Below are 25,111 nucleotides of genomic sequence, written 5' to 3' on the forward strand. Positions count from 1 at the left end.
CGTTAGGGACACACACGTGAGTGTGGACCGGTTTGTTAGGGGGACGCACACGGCCTCTCAAAAAATAAAACTTTGTTTCAGTTCCATCTGGCTTGTGTTTTGTGCTCAGCCGGATTGCAGGATCGCAAGCCGGCGTGCACTGACAGCGACCCGCGAAAGCGCCCAGCAGGAAGGCAGCAGGTGAAAACAGCAGCGGGCAGAAGCGGAGCCAAGGCTCACGCGGCCCCCGCCGTCCAGCCTGCAGCAAGAAGTATCAACTGTAACATGCAAATATTTTAATTTTCCAAATTCTGGCAAGTGTGTGATGTCCATCTGCCAAATATGGTTAGGTATCAGTCCTCTAGGATTGACTCCAAGATTAACTTGTGGTAAAAAGGTCACACAATTTTGACATTGTTTTATTATTTGTCTAGCTTGTTCCTTAGTTATTTTAAAACACTTTTGTAAAGTATTAGCATTGACATGGAACCGTCTATGAAAATTTATAACTTCTTCTAGTGTAGAGAAAATATGTATGTCATGTGTAGTTTTATCTGCTAAATCATTGCCCAAACTAAGGGCTCCAGGCAATCCTGTATGTGCCCTGATATGTCCTATAAAGAATGGATCTTTTCGGTCCCAGATTAGACTTTGTATAGTGGAAAGCAAAGAGAAAACAGTAGAGGAAGGGGAAATCCTACCAGCATCTTCAAGGGATACTATAGCATTAACTATATACTGACTATCAGAAAATAAATCAAATACAGAATCTTTAAACATCACAAAAGCTTTTAATACTGCATTAAGCTCTACCTTTTGAGCTGATTGTTTGGGTACTAAAAATGTAAAAGTTTGATCAGGTGTAACTATTGCTGGTGTACCATTATTTGACCCACCAGTGAATATATTTGGAGTATTCATAATAGGTGTTTTTCTTGTCATTTTTGGAAAAATTACAGGATGTAATGACCAAAAAGACAATAAAGAATTAGATGGTAAGTGGTTATCAAGTGAAACATTAAATTTGCACATGATTATTGCCCAAGTATTTAACTCATTAGCTAACTCATCAATTTGATTCATAGTATATGGAGTAATAATTTTATTGGGAGAAATTCCAAACACTCCCTTTGCTGCTTTTATTCCTTTGAGTATTAATTGTCCTACAGCCTCAGGATACCTAGTAAGAATAGTGTTAGGAGAATAAGATAAATGTATCCATAATAATGGACCTTCTTGCCAAAATACTCCTGTAGGAACATTTTTTGTTGGTAGTACAATAAATAATAAAGGCAAACTTATATCAATTCTATCCAAATGCATATTTTCCATATATGTTTCAATGATTTTTAATGCCTTTCTTGCTTCAGGCGTTAACATTCGGGGTGAATTTGGCTCTGATGGACCTTTTAGGATATCAAATAAAGGTCCCAACTCTCCTGTTGGTATACCTAGATAAGGCCTTATCCAATTTATGTCTCCTAATAACTTTTGAAAGTCATTAAGTGATTTGAGTGGATCTACTCGTATTTGAATTTTTGGTGGATGGACCATGGTTGAGGATAATAGAACTCCTAAATAATTAATTGGAAAATTTAATTGTACTTTATCTATTGCTATCTCTAGATTATAATTTTTAAATAAGTTTGTAAGTGTGGCATAACATTCTAGCAATGTGTTTTTAGTTTTGTGTGCTAATAATACATCATCCATATAGTGAAATATTTGTAGTTCAGGATTTTGATTTCTAAGTGGCTGGATTACTTTGTTAACATAAAATTGACACATAGTTGGGCTGTTAGCCATCCCTTGAGGGAGTACTTTCCATTCATATCTCTGATCAGGACTTTCATGATTCAGTGCAGGGATAGAAAATGCAAAACGTGGACTATCCTCAGGATGAATTGGAATTGAAAAAAAAATCTTTAATATCTATAACTAAAACATACCAAGTTTTTGTCAAAGCAAACAATTGAGGAATCCCTGATTGAGCAGGTCCCATAATATCCATCTCATTATTAATGACTCTTAAATTTTGCAATAATCTCCATTTACCAGATTTCTTTTTGATTACAAAAATGGGAGTATTATGGGGAGATACAGAAGGTTGTATATGTCCTTCCGCTAATTGTTGTTTGACCAGATCATGGGCTGCTTGTATCTTTTCTTTAGTCAGGGGCCACTGAGGAACCCATACTGGTCTTTCTGATTTCCATGTAATTTTTTTGTCTCAGTGTCCCTTTCTGAAAATCCAACCCATGTCTGTCTGTTCCTTGATCTATTTGATTTGGTGCTGCTATACCTTGTTCTTTTTTTTTCTAATCTTTTTCCTTTCATAAAACCTTGTCTAGTCATAATAGTGGGTGCATTTTGATTGATGTTATTTGTTAATGTCAAACCTAATTGATCTAGGACATCTCGTCCCCATAAATTTACGGGAAGATGATCCAATACATATGTCTATATAGTTCCTTCACATCCTTCAGGATCCTTCCAATCTAATACCATTGCACTTCTATGGGGATTAGTCGCCACTCCTAGTGACACAATTAGCAAAGATACCGAGTTACAATTTGTTGTAGATTACAGTTTGTTGTCTCAGTCCAGATAAAACAGTGTCTCAATAGATTAACTCACAGTCCAGGTAAGTTCTGCAGGCAGCTGGCTTGATCTGAAGTCTCGTCTGGTTGTCAGAAACACTGGAAATTCTTTCACCTTTGTTTTCACTGGCACTAGGACGAAGGCAGGAACTCCACAACGCTGGCTAAAGAAAATCCTGTAGCATTCCACTAAGAAAACAACCTTCTGAACAATTTAGTACATTATCTCAAGATTTTTTACATTTGAAATAAGCCTTAATAGTGCTCATTACTCATCAGCTTTCAGATGTGGGAGAACCATTGTAGTTACTGGCCTTGGAAATGATCAAACTTCAGGGAGGCAGGCCGTCTTCCTCCTGCAGCATCAGGGCAGCCCCAGATGGCCCCGGAGAGAGTCCAGGGAGTGTCCCTACTCAAACTGCCACCAGGCACAGGAAGCAAGAGCCTGAGAGACTGTGCCTCTGGGTCAGGTTTAGATTTGGGCTCCCGGCAGTGGAAGAGCCGGCTGTCACCACTTGGAAAGTCCTTGCTGCGCCATGGCCGGCTCAAGGCAGCCGCCGCCCCGATTCACACACCCTCTGATAAAGAAAAGTATTCAGTAATAGCCTTTTGCTGCAACTTTTTTCCTGATAATCCTTCCTCCTCTGAACTTTTTTCTTCTTTCTTACTAGAGTTCCTGGGCTTCCATCAACACATGCCCTAACTGCTCTTGGTTCCACTGGGGTGCCTCCTTCCCTTAGTAATTTACTTCTCACCCCTTCCATCTTTTCATCACAAAGACAATACAGCATTTCAAGACAAAACAAGACACAAACATACTGTATCAATCTTCTCCATTTTCTCCAAATGGCCATTTTCCCTCTCGACCTATCTGCCTAGGGACGAGCAGATTTGCTCCCATTTGATCTATGGACGGGCAGCTTTTTTTCGTTACTTACCCCAGAGTGTCCTGGGGCTCCCCGTAATGGGCCACCATATGCGGCAGTCCGGCTGCAGCAAAATAGCCAGGGGGTGACGAACAACTTGTGTACATTGATACAGCAGGAGTAGGAGCCGTTTATTGTAGGACAGGAGGGGTATTTATACATTCCACACAGCTTATTTTAATTAACATAAACTAGATACATCAGTCAACCAATAAGAAATCTCCACACCTAATGGCTCTCTGGGTTTACTTCACAAACCACTCCCTCTGGCAATATGCCAGGTGCCATCCAGACTTGTTTACAGACTCTAACATTTGCCAGGCGCCATCCTGACTTGTTTACAGACCTTAACAGGTACACACAAACACCCACACCCACATATCTTCAAATATTTATATATATATATATAAATATATATATATGAAATCTGAAAACAAGGAATCCCTCTTCCTCCAGCTTTTTGAAATGTTCACTTTGAGACCATTATACTGTGATAATAGGAGCAAATGTGACTCCATTTTGTTTTATGACTTCATCCTGTAAAACAACCATGCCAAGTAGAAGAGTCATGATTGGAGCAAGATGTTCTTTTCCTTTTGATATAGAAACCTTTAAAAACACGGAACTACCTAATGGGGTATTGTTTCTGTAACTAGGGTAACGGGGCACTGTTTCTGTAACTGGGGTGACTGGGCTAACTGTCATTGATTAGGCTTCCCTCCGCTTGACTGCACTGTCCCGCTTCTGTAACCTGGCTTGCTTGCATTGGCTAGACCCCCTGAACATCCCTTTTGTGGTTTTCAGGCTTATAAGGAGTGCCCTTGTAATTGTTCAGGGCTGATCAGGGAAACAGCTTTATGTTCTGGTCAGCCGCCACCGGGTGCTTCAATAAAGGCTTGGTTTGATGATACATGAGTGGTCTGGAAGTCAGTTTATGAAACCCTGGGACAAAGCTTTAACTATAACAATACTTGATCACGCCACTGAATACTAGCTCACCAGAACTCCTAGCTCCTATGTACCTGCATCTTTGTACCATTTATCTAATTTCCAATCCTTCCCTCCTCAGTCCTCTGGTGTTCACCATTCTGCTGTCAACTCTGTGAGATCAAAGTTTCCTGTTCCACCAGTGAGTGAGATCTTGGGGTGCTTGTCTCTGTGCCTGACTTGGTTCTCTTCACACAGTGCCTCCAGCTCAGTGGATGGTGTCACCAATGACAGGAGTTCATTTTACTTTATAAATGGATGCTTTTCCATCCTTTATGTGTTGCTATATGTTTTTTTTCTATGTACTTTATTCAGTGGTCACTTAAGGTGCCTCCAGACTTTGGCTGAACTTGCTGCAATAGACCTAGGAATGCAGTGTTCTCTCGGACTTGCTGATTTCAAAACCTTTAGATTTAAACCCAGGGAGGAATTGATGGATCATGTGGTAGCTTTATTTGTGATGTTTTTTAGATTCTCAAACACTGTTTTTATAACATTGGTACTTATTTACCTTCCCACCTACAGCGTGCGAGGGTTTCTTTCTTGCCACACTCCTATCACATATTGATACCTTTTAAAATTTTGACAGTGGCCATTCGAGTGTCATCAAGATTTGGGTTTGCATTATGCTAATAATTGCTGAGGTTGAATATTCCTAAGCTGTCTTTTGGGAAATGTGTTCATAGGTCTATTGCCCTTTATTAATTGGGGTATTTTTGTTATTAAATTTTTTGTGTGTTCTGTAATTGATTTTTATTTTCAATGTGTGTTTGCATTTCCTGGGATTCAAGCCAAGGCATTGCCTCCAATGACAAATGGTCTGCAACTAATCTACACCATCAGCTCTTGCTATTGAGAGTTTGGCTTCCTTTTATACATCCTGAGCGTAAGCCCCTAGGAGACATGGGATTTCCAAGTATGTTCAACTAGTATGCAGTTAGTCTCTTCCCTCTGTGCTTTTATTTTCTTTCTTGTGCAGAGTGTTTCTAGATCAATCAAATCCAATTGGTACCTTTTTGTTGTGTTTCCTCTCATTTTGGTGAATTGTCCAAAATCCTTGCCCAGAACAATGTCCTATGTCTTTTCCCTTGTTTTCTTCTACAACTTTTGTTGATTCAGGTCTTCCATTTAAGTCTTTAATCCATCATTAATAGATTTCTTAGTTTTTCAGACACAAGAGTCCAGGCACATTCTTCTCCATGTGGATAGGCACTTTTCCCAGGACCACTTCATGGAGAAGACTGTTCTTTCTTGAATGCACCTTCAGAGCTCCTTTGTGGGAAATCAAATACTTATATGTGCATGAGCTACCTCTAGGCTTTCTATTCTTTTCTATTAGTACAAGTGTCTGTTTTTATTCCAGTTCTATGCTGGTTAGATTCCTACAGCTTTGTATAATATTTTGAAATCTGAAGTAATGTAATGCTTTCTACTTCACTCTTCTTGCTCAAGAAGGATTGGGCTAGGCTTCTAACTCCCTCAGGAATATCCGTACACTATTCATATTGAAAAGGAACATTGATCTCAACCACAGAGCACATAATATATTCAGTCACTTTTATGTATACAAAATTGTTTTTTCTCCAGGCACTTGCTAACACCTATTATTTCTTCTTTCCAAGTTAAGAACCAATCTAACATGTGTGAGTTTGTGTCCCCTGAATGTGACTTGCAGTTTCATAGTGGTTAATGATGATGAACACCTGCTCATAGATGGAGAGGACAATTGCCTGTCTTGTTCAGAAAAATATTTTTCAAGACCTTTACCATTTACAACCTGTTTAGTCTTGGGTATTTGGGCTATCCACCAATGTGAGTGACTCACATAATTTAAAGAGTAGAACTTTACTAGTCACAACGTTTTCAAAAGTGGGGTCTCATCTCACTGCTGGCTTTTCAATGTTTTGAGGGTCTCACTTGTGTGCAGAGTGTCTTTACTCTAACATAGTCCCACTTGGTAATTTCCGCAATTATTTTTTCTTCTTTGGATGTCATATCCAAAAACTCACTAAGGAGTCCAAAGTCAAGAAGTGTTTTATTGTATTGCATTTGAGGAGTCCTAAAATTTCAATTATATGTCTGAATCTTTGCTCAACTTTGAGTACAGTTTTTACAGTTTTGTATGGGGCTTCAGATTGAAGTTCAATATCATATTTGCACGTGGGTTTCTAGTTTTACCAACACCATTTGCTGAAGAAATTCATGAGAATAGTTCAACATCCTAGATGAACTCTGTGGGTTCTCTGCATTAAATTCAACCTAAAATTGGGAGGTACTGGCATTGAACTAGAATTCCTAAACACAAAGGGTACCGTCACATCCCAAGGTCACATGTGCCATATGGTGGCACTGATTCACTAAGGAACAGTGGTCATATTTACCACAATAGAAAATAATCAGAACTGTGAGACATTAAAAGATCTTTGGCATTGATCAATTGATCATCAGGTGTCTTCATACGAAACATATGGGAGTTCTGCCCAGTTCTTTCTGGATTTGTAGAAGGAGATAAACCCTAACTCTTCTCAGGGTAAATCTGACTGAATCTGTAGAACAGCTTTCATGGTTCCTCCACTGACTACCGCCCTGAAGCCAGTCTGCAGACACAGAGCTGCTGTGTGGAGGGGGAGAGAGCTGCCCATGAGGGACCTTGCTGCACTGCCAGAGCACACTGACCCCTTCCTCCTACTCTTCCCCAGTGAGATGGATGTTCACCTAATAGAATGACTGGTCATGGGAACAAAGGAACCACCAGACATTTCAGCGATTAACTGACACTGTACTAACTGATGATTATTTCTGGAGACCCAAAACACCCCTGTTTCCACCGATAAGAGGAGAGATTTACTAGGTTTATGATCAATGGAGTTTTTTGGAACCCAAGATCTCTTGCATGATATCCACTATTAATTGGGAATGATTGATTCCTTTTATTTCATTTATTCTTCTGGTTGCTTTCAAGGTAGTTCTTTGAATTTTTAGCACCTACAGGTCTGTATAAACATTGATGTGTCGATTCATATAATAATTTCTCTTAGTTCTGAATGTGGTGTTTTATCTCACAAACTTAGGGAAATACTCAGTCATCTCATCTATAACCATTGTGTAAGCATTCTCAGGCACAACTCAGGCAGAGTTCAGATCACTCTTTATATTTTACTGCTTTAAAAGACAAAAAATATTTGTGAAAACAAAGAAAACTGATGTGCTACCAGTCATGCCAGAGAGTTTCAATGCTCAGGGTTTCCCACTACTCTCTCCTCTCTCCCACCCCTCAGGTGGGTAACATTCTCATTCCCTTTAATATTTTCAATTATTTTCTAAATATGATTTCTGATGTACTTTTATGTTGAGAGCCACAGCCGAAAGGGGCCCCAGCAAACTTCCAGCTGCCAGCTGATGATTGGCTCACGCCCCCCCCCCCAAACTTCTAGCTGCCAACTGATTGGCTCCTCTGTGGTGATGCTCATTGGGTTGTTTCCCCGCCCTTTCGGACCATGGAGCTGCTCATTGGGGGACCTTTTTGGCTCCGCCCATGTGACCCAGCCAATCGGCCTCAAGAGCAGGAGGAGTGGGGGAGGTGGAGAGGCTTGTGGGAGAGGCTTGTGGGAAGCTGGTGGTGGCAGTTAGGCTCTGAGGGTTTTTCCTGAGGAGCTGTGTGGTCCGTGTGTAGTTCTAAAAATAAAGTTCGTTTCCTTTGATAACTGGCTCCTGAATTGTGCCCAGCCAGACTCTGGCATTTGGTGGGCCACACGGGAATGACTGAGGGTAAGTGATAAGGTAAACTGCTCACCCCTGAGGGCAGGGCGAGAGGATGGGTAGCCATTTTAAGATTCTTCTTTTGTTTTGCTTCACTTTTGTTTTAAGTTGCCTGTCCCTGGAGATGAGTGAGATGGAAGAAAAACCACTCACATCTGAGGAAAAACTATTTGCATCTGAGGAACAGATAGGGAGAAAGGACAGATGCACATGTCAGGAGGATAGAAAGACTGATATAATGATTTTTTATTGTTCCATTTTTGTTTCATTCTGTCTTGGCTTTGTTTGGTGTCATCTTGTTGGGTTGTATTATAGTAGAAATATGGGATCAGAAATTAGTAAAAAACAAACCGAAAGAGTGTTAAGTAAATTGTTAGAGGAAGGAGGCATCCCAGTAAAATCAAGAGCAGTCAGGGCATACGTTGATACAATACAAAAATGTAGCCCATGGCTTTTTAAGGAGGAGTTGTTAAATATATCACAATGGAACCATCATGGTGAAGATTTAAAAAGAATAGAAAAGAAAAGCCCAGGAACTCTGCCAGTTGGCACATTGCCATTGTGGGCATTGGTATCTGGTTTTCTTAGTCCAAAGCCTTCAGTTCAGACAATGGTAGAGGAATGAGAAGACATATTGATTCAAGTAAAAGAGAAGGTCTCTCAGTCAGAGAGAGGAAATGATTCAAGTAAAAGAGAAGGCCTCTCAAGCTAGTCAGAGAAAGAAAGTGTAAAGCAGAAAAAGCCATCAGGGGAAAATTACAATAGGAGACTGCTACTAACACCTTTCTATCACCAGAGGGTGTAAGTGTCCAACCAACAGCGCCACCTCTACAGGAGACTGCTACTAACACCTTTCTATCACCAGAGGACGTAAGTGTCCAACAAAAAAAGCATTGTGCGGCACTCTCAATCCAATTCCCACATTTTAGAGTGAAGAAAAATCATACTTGCATAAGAAATATAAAACCCAGCCAAACCTTGATACACTATGTCCAAAAGTCAGGAACCATTTTCTTTTTCACCTAGGTATTGTCTGTTGTTGGTGCTTGGTCACCTCATCCTCATGATGCCACTTTTACGTGTCATTCATTCCTATCAGCACTTCCAGGATTTGTACTCCCTTCCCTGGAGTCCACGCCAGTGATGGGTCTGGGGAGGGCTCACTTTGTCTTGTTCTCTAGGCTTCATCTTAGGAGAACTGTGGATCTAAGACAGTAGCAAGCCCTTTATCTTCAAGGACAGCATCATTATATGAAGCAAATAAACTCTAATTTTGGAGTGTCACATAATAACATTCATAAATTATTTTGTTATCATGGAATAAACCAACCAAAGAAAAGGCCTTCACCTGTTCTTCAAGAATACAAATAAACAGGGTGATAAGAGAGACTTAGAGAGCACATGGCTATGGAGGGAAGGGCCTCTAGGCCCACTCAGCTGCCTTGGAGGTAATATGATCAATGCATCAACAGAATCACTAATATTTCAAAATGGTTTAGTCAAATGACTTGTGGCCACATCTGTGCAATCTACATGAATATATTTTTGGTTCCATTTTAGGAACAGGAAAATTAGGTTCATTACATTTCATGTCATAATATGTTGTGGATTTCTGAGGCAGAAGGACAATATCAAGCAGCACAGAGACACTGACTAGTTCTCTTGTGAACCGAGCCATGATTTGTGAGCAACACTGACTCCTCACTTTTTTTGGAAAAATGCATTCAAATTGTAATTCAGAAAGCATAAAACACAAAAAGGAAACTAGATCATTTTCATTATGTATCCATTCATCTTTCTGTCAAAGAGACAACTACATTTTAAGTCTCTTTATTCATGGAGATTTTATAATGTAGACAACACCCAGGTAAGTATATTATTCCATTCTATTTGTAAATACTATGAACCTGAAAATATTTTCTATTAATCAAAAATAATTATACCTTAAGTATTAATATATATCAATAGAGTTTGAGGTCGACAAGGGAAGTAAAACCTGCAAATATACACAGGGCCACAGATACCTAGGAGAAGCACACTCAGGCAGCTTCCTATGAGGTTGTCACAGGACTGTCATAAAATTTTGCTGTGGAAATCTGCCTCTATGTGATTCATCTACTTCATTTTTCCATCACATACAGCAACAGAAATCTATGAATTATTTCAAACTTATTTACTGAAAAGATCAATGAAAAAGACATTTTTCTCAATCTCTTTCCCTCTTACTGAGCACGGCAACATTCACCCAAGTGTCCATCCCTGTGAATCAACACAAATGGGCTGAGAATTGCATAGCCAAGGTCCACCAATTCTAGAACACTTACTTCCAGAAAATTCGTCTCTAAGGTAAATGTTACATATAAAGTCATAAAGCAATCTGCCCAATAGAAGAAGAGAAAGCACAGCATCAGAAAGAGAACACTCTTTGCAGCCTTCAACTCAGGGGGTGTTCTGTAGAGGAGCTTGGAGGTCTGAAGGTAGAGAACACTCTGGTGGTGCTTGTGGAGAAGGAAGACTAAGTAGCCACTGGCCCAGCCCATGACACCCTGGAACAAAGCATCTCGAAGGACCATGAGAACAATAAAAATCCATTTGATTATTCCAGTTTGTTGTTGTAAAAAACAATAGTTGAAACTGCTAATAAATTGTGATGTGTTCATTCTGTACATATTTTTGGAGTAAAATGCTAAGTTCATGCTTATCAAGGAATTGAGTATCCAAAGGAAGACTAACAAAGGAAGCAGGTGCCATGCAGACCTGGGCTGCAGCCTCCCCCACTTGGAGGCTCTGGGACTGATGGTGATGGCCTGGACCACTGTGAGGAGACTGGTGGTGCAGATGGACAGGCCCCGGGCCACCCTACTGAGGTAAAGCACCATCTTACAGACTATATCATCTATGAGGTCTCTAAACCCAAAACTGAATATTATCAGTTGCATTAGTTTTGTAAGAAGAGTTATCATATTTGTAAAAGCCAAATGAATGAGAATGAGGTGTATAGATTTCACAGTGATTCTAAACAGGCCCATATAGTTCACAAGAACAAAGATGTTCCCCACAATGCCATGTCCTATTAGAATCACAAAGATTATCCCCTTGACAATATGCAAAGTCATTTCTTACTTCTTACTTTTCCTCATATTTTCAGCCTATTACCATCTTCCCAAACTACACAGCTCTGTATCACATTTGGGAGGCTCTTCTGAGTCATATAACTCACTTCTCTTAAACTCTGAAAGAATAAAAAAAAAAGAATGTTAGAAGAGAAAGTGGCATTATCCCAGATTGGTTTTACAATTATACTGTGAGTGTTCCTAAAAGGAAGTCCTTGCATTCAAACATATGCATGACCCCTCCACCTGAGTATAAAACCCAACAGCTGTGCAGGTACATCAATCCATCCTGGGGAGATCTCCCCAAGATAAATCTAAGAGAGGTGCTCCTTGCTGCTTGGTATTAAACTAAACTCAAAGAAATTTTTGAAAGTGTAATATCAACCAAATTAATGAAATCATACTGGAATTCAATAAGAGACACTAGGATTCTGATTGCTAATTGTCTCAGTAGGTAGTCTCACACACAGACATGCAAAGAATGAGTTTGACTTACTCTGTGGTCTAATGTTACATGAGAGGACAGTCAGTTTCAGGCTGGATGGAGACAGAATGCCTTCTCATTAAGCACCCTGCACTTAGGGACACAAAAACATAATGCAAGAGAAAATTGTATCTTGGAAATCAAATAATACACCAGAAACTAGGCACAGAATATTATATAACCTAAGAATGCAGAAAGAGTCACAGCAGGACAACATGGAGCTTGAAGAAACTGAACATTTCTAAAACCAGAAAAAGCTTCTAACTTTCTATCCTCAGAACCCACCACAGAGATCTCTGTTGAACTCAGATCTTGCACACAGGGTCACAGTGGCTCCAGCATAGCTGAGGGACACCTGCTGTAAAAGACCCCTTCATCTTCCTGGCCCTGGTGCCCACCTTTAGATATGAGAAGAAGAGGGAAGGTCCTAAGGCTCAGACCCTGGCAGCCACCCCCTTGCTCAGTCACAGAGTAAGACCTTGACTACTGAGGGAATGTCCCCTAGGTCTGTGAGCAAGTCAGATCCTAGGGTCCACTCACCTTGGTGGCTGTGCTGCAGACAAGCTCTGGGTTGTCTTTTAGACAAGATGCAGCTTTCAAGGTCTCATTTGTACCTTCTGGGTTTGTGAAATTTTTCCATGCAATTAACTACCACAGAGGCTCCAGTGTTCAGAGCTGACACCTGTCAGGGAGGAGCTAGCCCCTGTGGACACCAGTCCCTGAAGCATGGCTCTCCCTCTCCCTCCACAATTACTAAGTTTGTTAGGCTCAGACCTCATCTCAGTTTTAATTGGAGCTTAATTATTCTACAAGAAGTTTTCATAATAAGAAAGTGAATCAGCACCAATAGATTGGTGCTCACTTCTGGGACACAGAGTGTCACTTCTTCTCATATTCAAGGTCTGCTTCACACAGGGATGTGGTACTTGAGGACCAGCACTTGGGACTCTGCCTTCAAAGCAAGTCTCAACCAGTCACCTGGGAAGGACAGGAGCCACTTTTCTCCACCTGTTCTCCTTGGTAGTTCAATAACGTTGCTGTAAGTGTTTTCTATATTACTTGTATATTGACCGAAAACTTGAACCCAATGGCTAGACACACTCACAGTACCACTCACAAACAATCAAACGTGCCATCACAGAAATGTAAGTCAAAATTACAGTGAGATTTCTCCTAACACAAATTAGAATAGTATTCATCAAGAATACAAATACTAGTAGATTCTCTCAAAGATGTGACAAAAACAGATGAATCCATGCATTTGAGATGGGACTGCAAATTAGTACAACCATACAGGTCAGCAGTATAGACATTTCTTAAAAAGTTAAAAATGGAACCACCATATGATCAAGGTATCCCACTACATGGTATTTATATTTTTTAAAAAAGCATAATATAGAGATTCAAATGCATCAATATTTATAGCAGCACAATTCACAATGGCCAAGTTATGCAGCCAGCCCAGATGATCACAAACAAAACCATGGATGATGAAAATGTGGAGTATGGACAAATCACACTTCTACTCAGCCAAGAAGAAGAGTGAATGCTGAGAGCCACAGCCAAGTTGGAATGGCCCCTGGCATTTTCCCAATAGTATTGGTTGAGAGGCAAGCCATTAAGATGATGCTGGATTGATTTGGTTGTATATTAGACCTTTACTATCCGCCTTGACCTGCTACTTTGGAGTTCTCTAGCTACTTTGGAGTTCTCGTGGGGATTCCTGGAGAGTTCCCATTGGTTGGGGAAGTGCGGGAGGAGGTATTTCTGGAGGAGGGATTTTCGGGTTGGTGGTTCCTGGAGGAGCCGCGTGGCATTCGGGAGAGTTCCTAGGGAGCGTGTGTGGAGTGTGCTGGTGGAGTTCAGAAATAAAGTTTTTTCTTGCTTCAATGGCTCGTGATTTGTGCCCAGCCAGACTGAGTGAAAGCATCACAGTGTGGGAAATAGATAGAATACGGAATGTCAGGCTACATGAAGTGTTGAACATTTCCTTCCATAGGAGGAAACTGCAGCCAAATTAAGAACAGACTGCACAGATCTGACAAAAACAGAAAATATGTCCATGGGAACAGAGAAAGAATGTGGGAAAAGTTAGAGATTTGGAACAAGAGAGGAACTGTGGAATGAACTGGATGTAATTAAGCTATGGACACATGTGAAAGTACCAGGATTGATTTCACTTTGTGTATATCTATAAAATATGAAATGATACAACAATAAATAAATACAAGGAACATGAGTATAGAAGAGGAATGAGAAGGGGGGGCAGGCAAAAATGGGATGAAAATTGGGAGCAGAGGGGATTACAAAGGGGCAAATGATGTTCCATGCATGTGTGTTTAGTTTGAATATAGTGCACTATTGAAAATCCAATCCCTCTGCGCTATTCCCAAAGGACATTTATATGATCCATTTATACAGCAGGAAGCTCCTCATATCACTTAGGCATCTTACTACCTGGGGGACTTTCCAGTCCCTGTTACAAAGGAATGTAAGTGACCATGGCCAAGGGCTGAGGTGATGTGAGAGCAGCTTCCTTTCTTCAGAGACAGAGCAGCTGGGGCTGACCTGGGAGGCAGGCTCCAGCCAAAGTCTCATCCTTTTTTCAGTGGAAGTCTCCTCCAGTTCTCAGCAACACTGGAAATTCTTCCACCCTCATCCTCACTGGCACTGGGACGAAGGCAGGAACTCCGAATGGCTAAAGAAAATCCTGTGGTATTCCACTAAGAAAACAACCTTCTGAACAATTTAGTACATTATCTCAAGGTTTTTTACATTTGAAATAAGCCTTAATAGTGCTCATTACTCATTAGCTTCCAGGTGTGGGAGAACCATTGTAGCTTAGTTATTGGCATTGAAAATGACCAAACATCAGGGACACTGGTAGCGTCTTCTGCCGGCTGTAGCATTCTGGGCAGCCCCAGATGGCCCTGGGAAGTGTCCTGGACTCAAACTGCTTCTGAGCACAGGGAGCAAGAGCCCACGAGAGTGTGCCTCCAGGTCAGGTCTAGATTTGGGCTCCCGGCAGTGGAAGAGCCGGCTGCCGCCGCTTGGAAAGTACTTGCTGCACAGTGACCTGTTTGCGCACGTGGCAGTCGCCGCTGCACTGATTCACGTACCCTCCTCCGGTAACGAAAAGTATTTAGTAATAGCCTTTTGCTGCAACTTTTTTCCTGATAATCCTTCTTCTTCTGAACTTTCTTTTTCTTTCTGACTAGAGTTCCTGGGCTTCCATCAACACATGACCTAACTATTCTTGGTTCTACTGGGGTGTCTCTTTCCCTTATCGATTTACTTCTCACCCCTTCCATATTTTCATCATAAAGACAATACAATACACTGAGACAAGACAAGACACAAACATACTGTATCAATCTTCTCCATTTTCTCAAAATGGCCATTTTTCCTCTCGCCCTATCTGTCTAGGGACGAGCAGATTGCTCCCGTCCTATCTATGGACGGGCAGCTTTTTTTCGTCACTTACCCCCGAGTGTCCCGGTGCTCCCCGTAACGGGCCACCATCTGCCCCAGTCCGGCTGCAGCAGAATAGCCAGGGGGTGAACGAATAACTTGTGTCTGTTGATACTGCAGGAGTTGGAGCTGTTTATTGTAGGACAACAGAGGTATTTATACATTCCACACAGCTTATCTTAATTAGCATAAACTAGATACATCAGTCAACCAATAAGGAATCTCCACACTTAATGGCTCGCTTTTGTTACTTCTCAAACCACTCCCTCTGGCATTTTGCCAGGCACCATCCAGACTTGTTTACGAACTCTAACATTCCCCTGGCAAAATGCCAGGTGTTATTTTGACTTGTTTACAGACCTTAACAGTTATATATCCAATCTACAAAAGCATAAGCCAACACCAAAATCAGTAGACAACAGAAAATAATTAAAATCAAAGCCAAAATCTGTGAAATAGAAAATTTTTTAGAAATATGATATATATTTTAAATGAAGAGTAGGCTTTTTGAAAGAATGAACAACATTGATAAAACTTTTACCAAACTAACCAAAGAAAAGAAGGGGAAAAAACTCAACAGAATCCAAGATGAAAAAGAATACATCACCACAGACACTACTGAGATCCAGAGGAACATCAGAAACTATTTCAAAAATTTATCTTCCAAGAAGCTACAAAATCTTTAAGATACTGACAAATTCCTAGAGACATGTGACCTCCCCACACTGCGCCCCGAGGGTACAAAACACTTAAACAGATCAATACCAAGTAATGACCTTGAAGCAGCTGTAAAAAGTCTCCCAACACACACAATCCCAGGACTGGATGGACTCTCAGCCATGTTCCACCAGACCTTCAAAGAACAATTATGACCAGTCCTCCTCGGGTTATTCAATGAAACAGAAAAGGAAGAAACTGCCAAACCCATGCTGTGGCCCAGCATCACCACACCAGACCTGACCAAGACTCATCAAGGAAGCAAAACTTCAGTCCATTACCCCTGATGAACTCAAATGCAAATATTCTTAATAAAATTCTGGCCAATCACATACAAAAACACATTAAAATACAGCGCGCCATCATCAAATGGGTTTCATTCTACAGAAGCAAGGAGGATTCAACATACACCAATCCCGAATAGTAGTTCTCCACAGATGTAGACTTAAAACAAGAATCACATGATTACCTTAATGAATGCAGAAGAAGCACTTGACACAGTACAGCACCCACTGCTGTTTATAACATGAGAGAAACTAGTGATAGAAAGAACTTGCCTCAATATTGTAAAGTCTATATAAAAAAAAAATCAAGGCCAACATTATACTGAATGGAGAAAAAGTAAAAACATTGTCTCTGAAACCAGGAACAGGAGTAGGGTGCCCAATTTCACTACTCCTACTCAGTGTGGTCCTTGAAACCCTAGTCAAGCAATCAGGCAAAAGAAGGAAATTAAAGGGATTCAAATAAAAAAAGAAAGGCTCAAATTATCAGCGGAATGCATTTTAGTTCATAGTACACAAGTGGAGCACAATTTCTCTGGTTGTACACAAAGTAGAGTCACACCATTCGTGTCTTCATGCATGTACCTAGAGTAATGATGTTGGCCTCATTCCACAGCCATCCTACCCCCATGCCCCTCCCTTCCACTCTCTCCGCTTTGCCCTATCTAAAGTTCCTCCATTCCTCCCATGCTTCCTCCCATCCTCATTATGGATCAGCATCCTCTTACTAGAGAAAACATTCACCTTTGGTTTTGGGGAATTGGCTAACTTCACACAGCATGATATTCCCCAACTCCATGCATTTTCCTGGAAATGCCATTTTTTTTTCTGTTTTAGTGCTAAGTAATATTCCATGCTGTGTATATATGCTACAGTTTCTTTATCAATTCATCTATTGGAGGACATCTAGATTTGTTCCACAATTTTGCTATTGTGAACTGTGTGGCTATGAACACTGATGTGGCTGTGTCCCTGTAGTGTGCTGTTTTTAAGACCTTAAGGTGTAAATGGAGGAGTGGAATGGCTGGTTCAAATGATGGTTCCATTCCCAGTTTTCCAAGGAATCTCCCTACTGCTTTCCAGATTGGCTACACCAATTTGCAGTCCCATCAGCAATGTATGAGTGTGCCTTTTCCCCACACATACTCACCAACACTTATTGTTGTTTGTATTCTTAAAAGCTGCCATTCTGACTGGAGTGAGATAAAATCTTAGAGTAGTTCTGATTTGCATTTCTCTAATTGCTAGCGATGATGAACATTTTTTTTTCATATATTTGTTGACTGATTATATATTATCTTCTGAGAAGTGTTTGTTCAGGTTCTTGGCCCATTTATTATTTGGGTTATTTGTTTTTTGGGTGTTAAGAGTTTTTAGTTAATTATATATCCTAGAGATTAGTGCTCTATCTGATGTGCATGTGGTAAAGATTTCTCCCATTCTGTAGGCTCTCTATTCACTTCATTGATTGTTTCTTTTGCTGAGAAGCACTTTTTAGTTTGAATCCATCCCATTTGTTGATTCTTGAATTTAATTCTTGTGTTCAAGGAGTCTTATTAAGGAACTCAGGGCCTAATCTGACATGATGGAAATTTGGTCCTATTTTTCTTCTCTAGGCTCAGAGTCTCTGGTTTAATTCCTAGGTCCTTGATCAACTTTGAGTTTTGTGCATGGTGAGAGAGAGGAGTTTCATTTCATTTTGTTGCATATGGATTTCCAGTTTTCTCAGCACCATTGTTGAAGAGGCCGTCTTTTCCCAATGTATGTTCTTGGCACCTTTGTCTAGTATGAAGGAACTGTATTTATGTGGGTTTGCCTCTGTGTCCTTTATTCTATACCATTGGAATACAAGACTATTTTGGTGCCAATACCATGCCCATTTTTGTTACTATTGCTCTGTAGTATAGTTTAAGGTCTGGTATAGTGATGCCACCTGCTTCACTCTTCTTGTAAGGATTGCTTTGGCTACTCTGGGTCTCTTTTTTTTTATTTTCCAGATGAATTTCATGAGTGCTTTTTCTATTTCTATGAGAAATGTCTTTGGGATTTTGGTTGGAATTGTATTAAATATGTATAGTTAAAATTAAATCATTTTTATAATGTTAATTCTACCTATCCAAAAACAAGGGAGATCTTTTCATTTTCTAAGATCTTTAATTTCTTTCTTTAATGTTCTGTAGTTTTCAGTGTAAAGGTCTTAAACCTCTTTTGTTGTTTTCAAGCTTGTTTCTTTGTTTTTGAGGCTATTGTAAGTGAGGTAATTTTCCTAGTTTCTCTTTTTGAGAATTTGTTACTGATGTACAGAAATGCATTTGATGTGTGGGTACATATTTTATATCCTGCTACTTTTATGATTTTATTTATTAGTTCTAGAAGTTTTCTGGTGGAATTTTTTGGATCCTCAAGGTATAGAATCCTGTTCAGCAAATAGCAATAGTTTGAGTTCTTCTTTTCCTATCCATATCCCTTTAATTTCTTTCATCTGTCTAATTGCTCTGGCTGGAGCTTTAAGTACTGTGTTAAATAGAAGTGGTGAAAGGGGGCATCTCTGTCTTGTTCCAGATTTTAGAGAGAATGCTTCCAATTGTTCTCCCTTTAGAATGCTGTTGGCCTTAGGCTTAGCGTAGGGAGCTTTCACAATGTCCAGACGTGTTCCTATGTTTATGCTTTTAGATACACAAACTCACCTTGTGCCCAGGGGCTCTTCATAGCTCCTCTGAGACGTGAGAAACCTGAAGCTCCAGGCTGGGCACAACTGGCCACGGCAGCTCAGTGGGAGCCTGGACTCGGGCAGGTCTGCATCATCTCTTGGGCTCTGCAGCTCCTTCCTGTGACTGGGCTGCTCCTCTTGAGCACTTACCAGCTCTTTCATGTGAGCAGATGCAATGACGACGTCTACCCACTGTGAGGAATCAAATCTGATTTTATGTGACTTGTTGGTTCTCCATACACATCAACTCTGTAAGTTTTCTCTACGCTCTTTGTCTCTCTGAGGGGTAGTTTATAAATGCTTTCCCAGTTGTTGAGATAAAAAATTACCAAAAATATTTAACACATTATTTTGTAAATGAATAACCCTGATGTTAGGCACCATTTATCACTGTGACCAATTTAACTGACAGGAAAAACAGTAGGAAAGATTTGTGCATTTTTTTTCTAGACTTTCATATAAAAATTATTAAAGTCTTGGCAACTTATCTGTTTGTGAAGTACCGAGTGGGTTGACTGGACATGACTGCAGGTTAGATGTGGCCACAGGACGCCTGTTTGCCAGCCCCACTTTTTAGGAAACAGAATCCCAAGGTCTTACCAGTCTTCCACGCTCCCCCCGCCCGTGTTCCCCTGAGTTGATGGCCTGGGTTCCGGGTCTTCCTGAGGAGGGGAGGGAAGAGGAGGCACTGGGCACACCCCTGGCTAGGGCTGTCACCTGTCCCCTGCTCCCGCAGGCCAAGGCCATCCTGGAGAAGAGCAAGCTGATGCTGGAGAAGGAGACCAGGAGACCGGGGCCTGATGGGTGAGCTGCGGGTGCTCATCCAGGTGATGTAGGAGGTGGGGCACAGGAAGAAGCTGGAGGGGCAGCTGCAGGAGCTGTAGGCCCAGGGCAGTGACCGGGAGTGGCCTCAGGCCAAGCTCAACAACAAGGTGCAAAGCTGCAGGTGAGCGGGTGCCGCAGGCCAAGGGCAGGGGCTCTGCTTAGCTCACTGCGGTCACTCCAGTTACACCCTTCCCCCGGGAGGGGACCCTCCCTAGTTTCACCTTGTGAAAACCTTCACCTGCTCAGCCGAGGAGTGTACACTGAGCATCTGCTCTCCAACAAGCACTGTGCTTGATCCCGAGACACAAGATCAAGGAAGGTGACAGTCACTGTCCCTGCTCCAGGACACTCCAGCCTGATGGGGTGGGAGGACACCCAGGATCACACAGATCAATGCAGATTAAGCTGGAAGGGGAGGCACATAATGGAGTAGGTGACAAGAAGGTGGGAAAGGCTTCCCTCAGGAAGACTATGATCAGATGGACATGCAGAAGTCTGCTAGGCAGAGGTACAGCATGCTCAAAGGCCCTGTGGTAAGTGGGGAAATCAGAGGTGGAGAAGGCTGGCAGAGCGGAAGTGCTGAGCTGGGAGAAGCATAGTACAGAGAGGGTGGCTATGACCAGATGACACAGGAACATTCAGTGAAGTTATTATTCCCAGTGATGTGAGACCATTGAAGGGCAGTAAGCTGACAAAGGGCACGGCCTGCCTTTGGTCTTATTTACCTTTGAAGACACGTTCAGCCTGAATGTCCACTCATGGGAATGGTCAGAAGCTTGGTGGATATTTAATGTATTGTGGCCTGGGGCCAGGGGCGGCATGCATTTCAGAGCAGGGGTCTGCTACCCCAAGACAACAAGTGTCCTGGAAGAACCTTGGCAAGGTCAGTCACAGCCTCCCTATAAATGGGAGGAGGCAGTGGCAGGCGGACACCTCATGGAGACCCGCTCAGGGACAGGGGCTGGAGTGGAGGCTGAGGTCCCTTGGCCTTCAGGGTCTGTGTCTTTGGTTGTGGCTATATGAGCTGGCAGAAGGACAGAGACCAAGGGTGGGGAAGGGAGGGTGGGGGCAGGACCCCTTGGACATTCATGTGGCCTCCACAGTCTCTTCCCCAACTCCAGGGAGCAGAGGAGACCAGAGCTCCTCTCAGCCCTGGACCCTTGGCCTGCTTCACCCTTGCCAACTTGGGCAGGGATTCAGGATCCACTAGGGGATCAGGGCCCAGTCAGTAAGCTAGGGCTCCCGTCGGGTCTCAGAACCACAGTCCAGGGACAGGGACTTCCCTCAGGGACCACAGAGTTACCCACACCCTGCAGATATTTTCTGTCAGTGGAGGCTCCGAGTCACATCTCATGAGGGTGCATGACGTGGTGTGAGGAAAAGGGGCTCCTCTGGATCAAGGAGGATCCTGTTCTAGAGGTTTCCACTAACCAGGGTCCAGCACCCTCAGAATGAAGTGGAGAGTGTCACGGGCATGCTCCATGAGGGCAAGGCCATCACACTAGCCAAGGACGTGGCATCCCTCGGATCCCAGCTCCAGGACACCCAGGTCAGCGCCCCACGGCACCGGACCTCCGTGTGTGCTTTCCGTAGGGGCTGCTTCAGGAGGAAACCCCGCAGACGTCAGCGTGTCCACCAACCTGTGCTGGCAGGAGGACGAGAGGAGCGGCCTGCAAGACCAGCTGGACGTGGAGATGGAGGCCAAGCAGCACCTGGAGTGTCACTTCTCCACCCTGAACACCCAGGTGCCCGCTGCATGACCCTGCGGGCTGCAGGCCGCACCTTCCCCTCGATGCCCGGGTTCTTACCTGGCCGAGCCCGGGGCCATGCCGCTTGGCCCACCGGCTCCCCTGCTGTTGGCTTCCTCCAAGGAGGAGAAGGTGGCCTCGCTCCTCAGGTCACTTTACCCAAGCCCGGGCATTGCCATTTCAGCTTTCCTGCTGGAAGGAGAAGCGTCAGGACTCGCCAGCACCGTGGAAGCCGTGGAAGAGGGGACGAGGAGGCTCCGGAAGGAGGTCGAGGGCCTCACCCAGCACTACGAGAAGGCAGCTCTCCTGACAAACCGGAAAGGTCAGGAGCCGGCGTCAGCAGGGGCTGGACGACCTGGTTGTCGACTGGACAACCGGCGGCAACGGCCGTCCGACCCTGCATCACTCCGAGGTGCGCTGGGGCAGCTGGTCCGTCTGTCCCCGCTGCTCCGTCTGTCCCCGCGGTCTCTGCTCCTGCTCCCCCCGCACCTGTCTGGTTTGGGGACTGATCATACAGGAAGTTCGGGCAGGATGCCAGTTTGGATTCCAGTGCCCCTACTTTCGGAAGCAGGTCCCCCACGATGTTGAGGGCTGACATCCGGCTGCAGCCATGGTGGGGGGTCCCACTGTTGGAGCCGTCCTGACCACGCTGGAAGGTCCCCGGTGTGTTTAGGCCACAGCCAGGTCCTCGACGTGCTGGGGGAATGGACAGCGCGGAGCCATGGCCTGCCCAGCTGTTCTGTCCTTTCAGCTTCCCCAGAGCGGGGCCTAGGCGTGCGGGCGCTGTCCCCGCCGCTGCCCAGCCAATGCCTGCCGCCAACCTTGGCTTCGCCTTCAGCAGCTGAACCGATCCCAGGGGGCTCTGCTTCTCATCTGTTCACTTTCCAGGACGGCACTTCTTTCAGTGGCTGGATTCAAGTGCTGCTCAAAGTCTTCCCGAGACCTGACGGTGGCTCCTTTTGCTCTTTCCGAGTCATCACAGGCTTCTCCAGCTCCCGGGGTGTTCTGCAGCTGATGGTTAATGGCGCAGGTCTGAGCCAGATCTTCCTCCAAGGCTGAGATCTGCCGGCGGCCTTCAGCTGCAGCTCAAACCTGCTGCCTTTCCCCTGCAGGTGAGGGCGGCGGTTCTCTGACAAAAGGTCCCGGTTCCTGGACTCAGCTGTTGCAGCTGCGTCTCCAATTTGGCTTCACATTCTCAGCTTCCTCTTGGGATTCTCGAAGCTTCTCCTGAGTATCCTCTGCCCTCCGCTTGTAGGTCTTTGCCAGAGCTTTCCAGTAGCTGGCTTCTTCCTCCGCAGAGCCCAAAGTCCTTCCTGAGTCTTGCACTGTGAAAAGAGATCACTCCTCCTGGGGCATGGTGTCGGCCAGGCGCCCAAGACCTGGGCTCTGGCAGTGAGGGTCAAGATTTGCGTTTTTATTCATGTTATTTTTATTTCTTTTATTTATGTATTTATTTATTTTTTACAATAGTGAGAATTGAAGCCAGGGTTGCTCTATCACTGAGCCACATCCCCAGTCCTTTCTCTTTATTTTTGAGTGTGGGTCTCACTAAATTGCCCAGCCTTCCATAAACTGATAATCCTCCTGCTTCAGACTCCCTACCTGGTGGATTACATGTGCACTCAGAGGAGGAAAGTTCTGTGTTGGCTTATAGTTTCTGAGTTTGGACTCCAAGTCAGAAACATCAGGGAGGAAGAGAAAAGATGCTCAGCTCACAGTAGGAGGGAAGGAGACAAAGAAAGGAAAGAAGGAACCAGTCACTCCCCCAAGACCCTACTTCTGGTTGACACTCACCACCTGCCTATAGTGAGCAGCCAGCAGTTCATTCAAATTTTTCATCTATCAAATGGACTAATACACTGAGAAGATTAGAGTCCTCATGATCCAATCATGATCCGACTATGTCTTAACAGCCATGCTGCTGAACATTCCTGCACTGCCTGACATGACCTCTAAGTATAAAACAGAGTATTCCAACCCTGGCCCCCCAAATCTCATGCCAATATCACAATGCAAAATTCATTCCATCTCCGAGAACCCCCATCTCTGAACCATTAAATCATTGCTCAAAAGTCCAACATCTTCTATTGCACTGAAGGCAAACTCTTGGCTGTGAGTCACTGTAAAAATCAAAAGCAACTTACATGCATCCAACAGGCAATGGTACCAAGTGAACATTCCCATTCCAAAAGGGAAGTATAGGGGCATAGAAAGAAGGGCCGGCCCCAAAGCAAGACCAATACCCACCAGAAAAACACCAAATCCTGTAGCCCCATCCATGTCAGACATCCAGAGCACCTGGTGGCGAGAACATTTATGGTGTCCACCAAGCAAAAGTAGCACAAAATAAATGTGGATTGGAAGGAACCTTCTCTCTTTTTAGTTTCAGATACTGATCAAAGAAGGGCATGATGTTTCAGACATATATCAAGTTGAGTGTATTTGCATAGCGGCTATTAAATACTTTGAAACATTATGATGGTTTCTCAAATTAAGGTGCTGGTTTTCTATCCTTCCTTTTATCAGTTATGTCTGTGAACAGTGCTTGTGAGGTCTATCTGTAGACCCACATGTGACTCAGTGGTCAATCTGAGGAGGAGCTTTGGTCATCTTCAATTTTAATGGATTTCAGATGAGATCAGGCATGTTCAGGGTGTTTGGCCATAGACCTCTTAAAACATTCTAAATGAATAAGTACATATCAGCATCTCTTAATATAATAGGTGATATAGCTAGTGATAAGAGTTACGTTAATTATGTTTGACAGCTTTCTTTCACAGAGGTCTTTTTTGTTTGATACTAATTTATACAAACTTATGTGGTAATATGAGATATTTCTATACATATAAGCCTTTACTAATATTCAAACCAAGGAACACACACACACACAAATACATAGATGGGATGGGAATGTGGCTCAAGCGGTAGCGTGCTTGCCTGGCATGCGTGCAGCCCAGGTTCGATCCTCAGCACCACATTCAAACAAAGATGTTGTGTCCACTGAAAACTAAAAAATAAATATTAAAATTCTCTCTCTCTAAAAAATTATACTTTCAAAAAATACATATATAATATCCTCATGTATATATTTACATATATATAGATCTTTTTTTATGCTGAACTCATGGAGACTCTCTTCCTCCAACTTAATGAATATACACTGTGTTACCATTATCTATGCTCATGCTGCCGAATCAGAGCCCACCAGAACTCTTTGCTTCTCTATACACTTAGTACCATTTTCCACTTTCCCCATCCTCACCTTGCCCCAATCCTCTGTGGTTCACCATTCTGCTGTCAACTTCTAGAAGATCAACAGTTTCCTGTTCCACTTGTGAGTGAGATTTTGTGGTATTTGTCTCTTTGTGCCCGACTTAGGTCACTTAACATAACACCTCCAGCTCAATTGAGGTGCCGCCAATAACAGAATTTCATTTTACTTTAGGGATGGATGCTTTCCCATCATGTATGTGTTCCCGTGTGATTTTTATCCATACTTCATTTGATG

At 43.0% G+C, this 25,111-nt stretch overlaps 1 protein-coding gene and 1 pseudogene across 1 annotated transcript; both read right to left on the reverse strand.

The window, feature by feature from the left end:
• Window positions 1-10,473: 10,473 nt before the first annotated feature.
• Window positions 10,474-11,398, reverse strand: LOC144365923 (putative vomeronasal receptor-like protein 4). Its single transcript, XM_078018626.1, has one exon. The coding sequence runs from the start codon at window positions 11,365-11,367 to the stop codon at window positions 10,474-10,476; it is 894 nt and encodes a 297-aa protein (XP_077874752.1). The 5' UTR covers window positions 11,368-11,398.
• A 10,482-nt stretch (window positions 11,399-21,880) lies between these two features.
• Window positions 21,881-24,788, reverse strand: LOC144365825 (nuclear distribution protein nudE homolog 1 pseudogene; annotated as a pseudogene).
• Between the last annotated feature and the right edge of the window lie 323 nt (window positions 24,789-25,111).

The sequence above is a fragment of the Ictidomys tridecemlineatus genome, chromosome 8 (assembly GCF_052094955.1).
Source record: "Ictidomys tridecemlineatus isolate mIctTri1 chromosome 8, mIctTri1.hap1, whole genome shotgun sequence".
NCBI classification, from domain to species: domain Eukaryota; kingdom Metazoa; phylum Chordata; class Mammalia; order Rodentia; family Sciuridae; genus Ictidomys; species Ictidomys tridecemlineatus.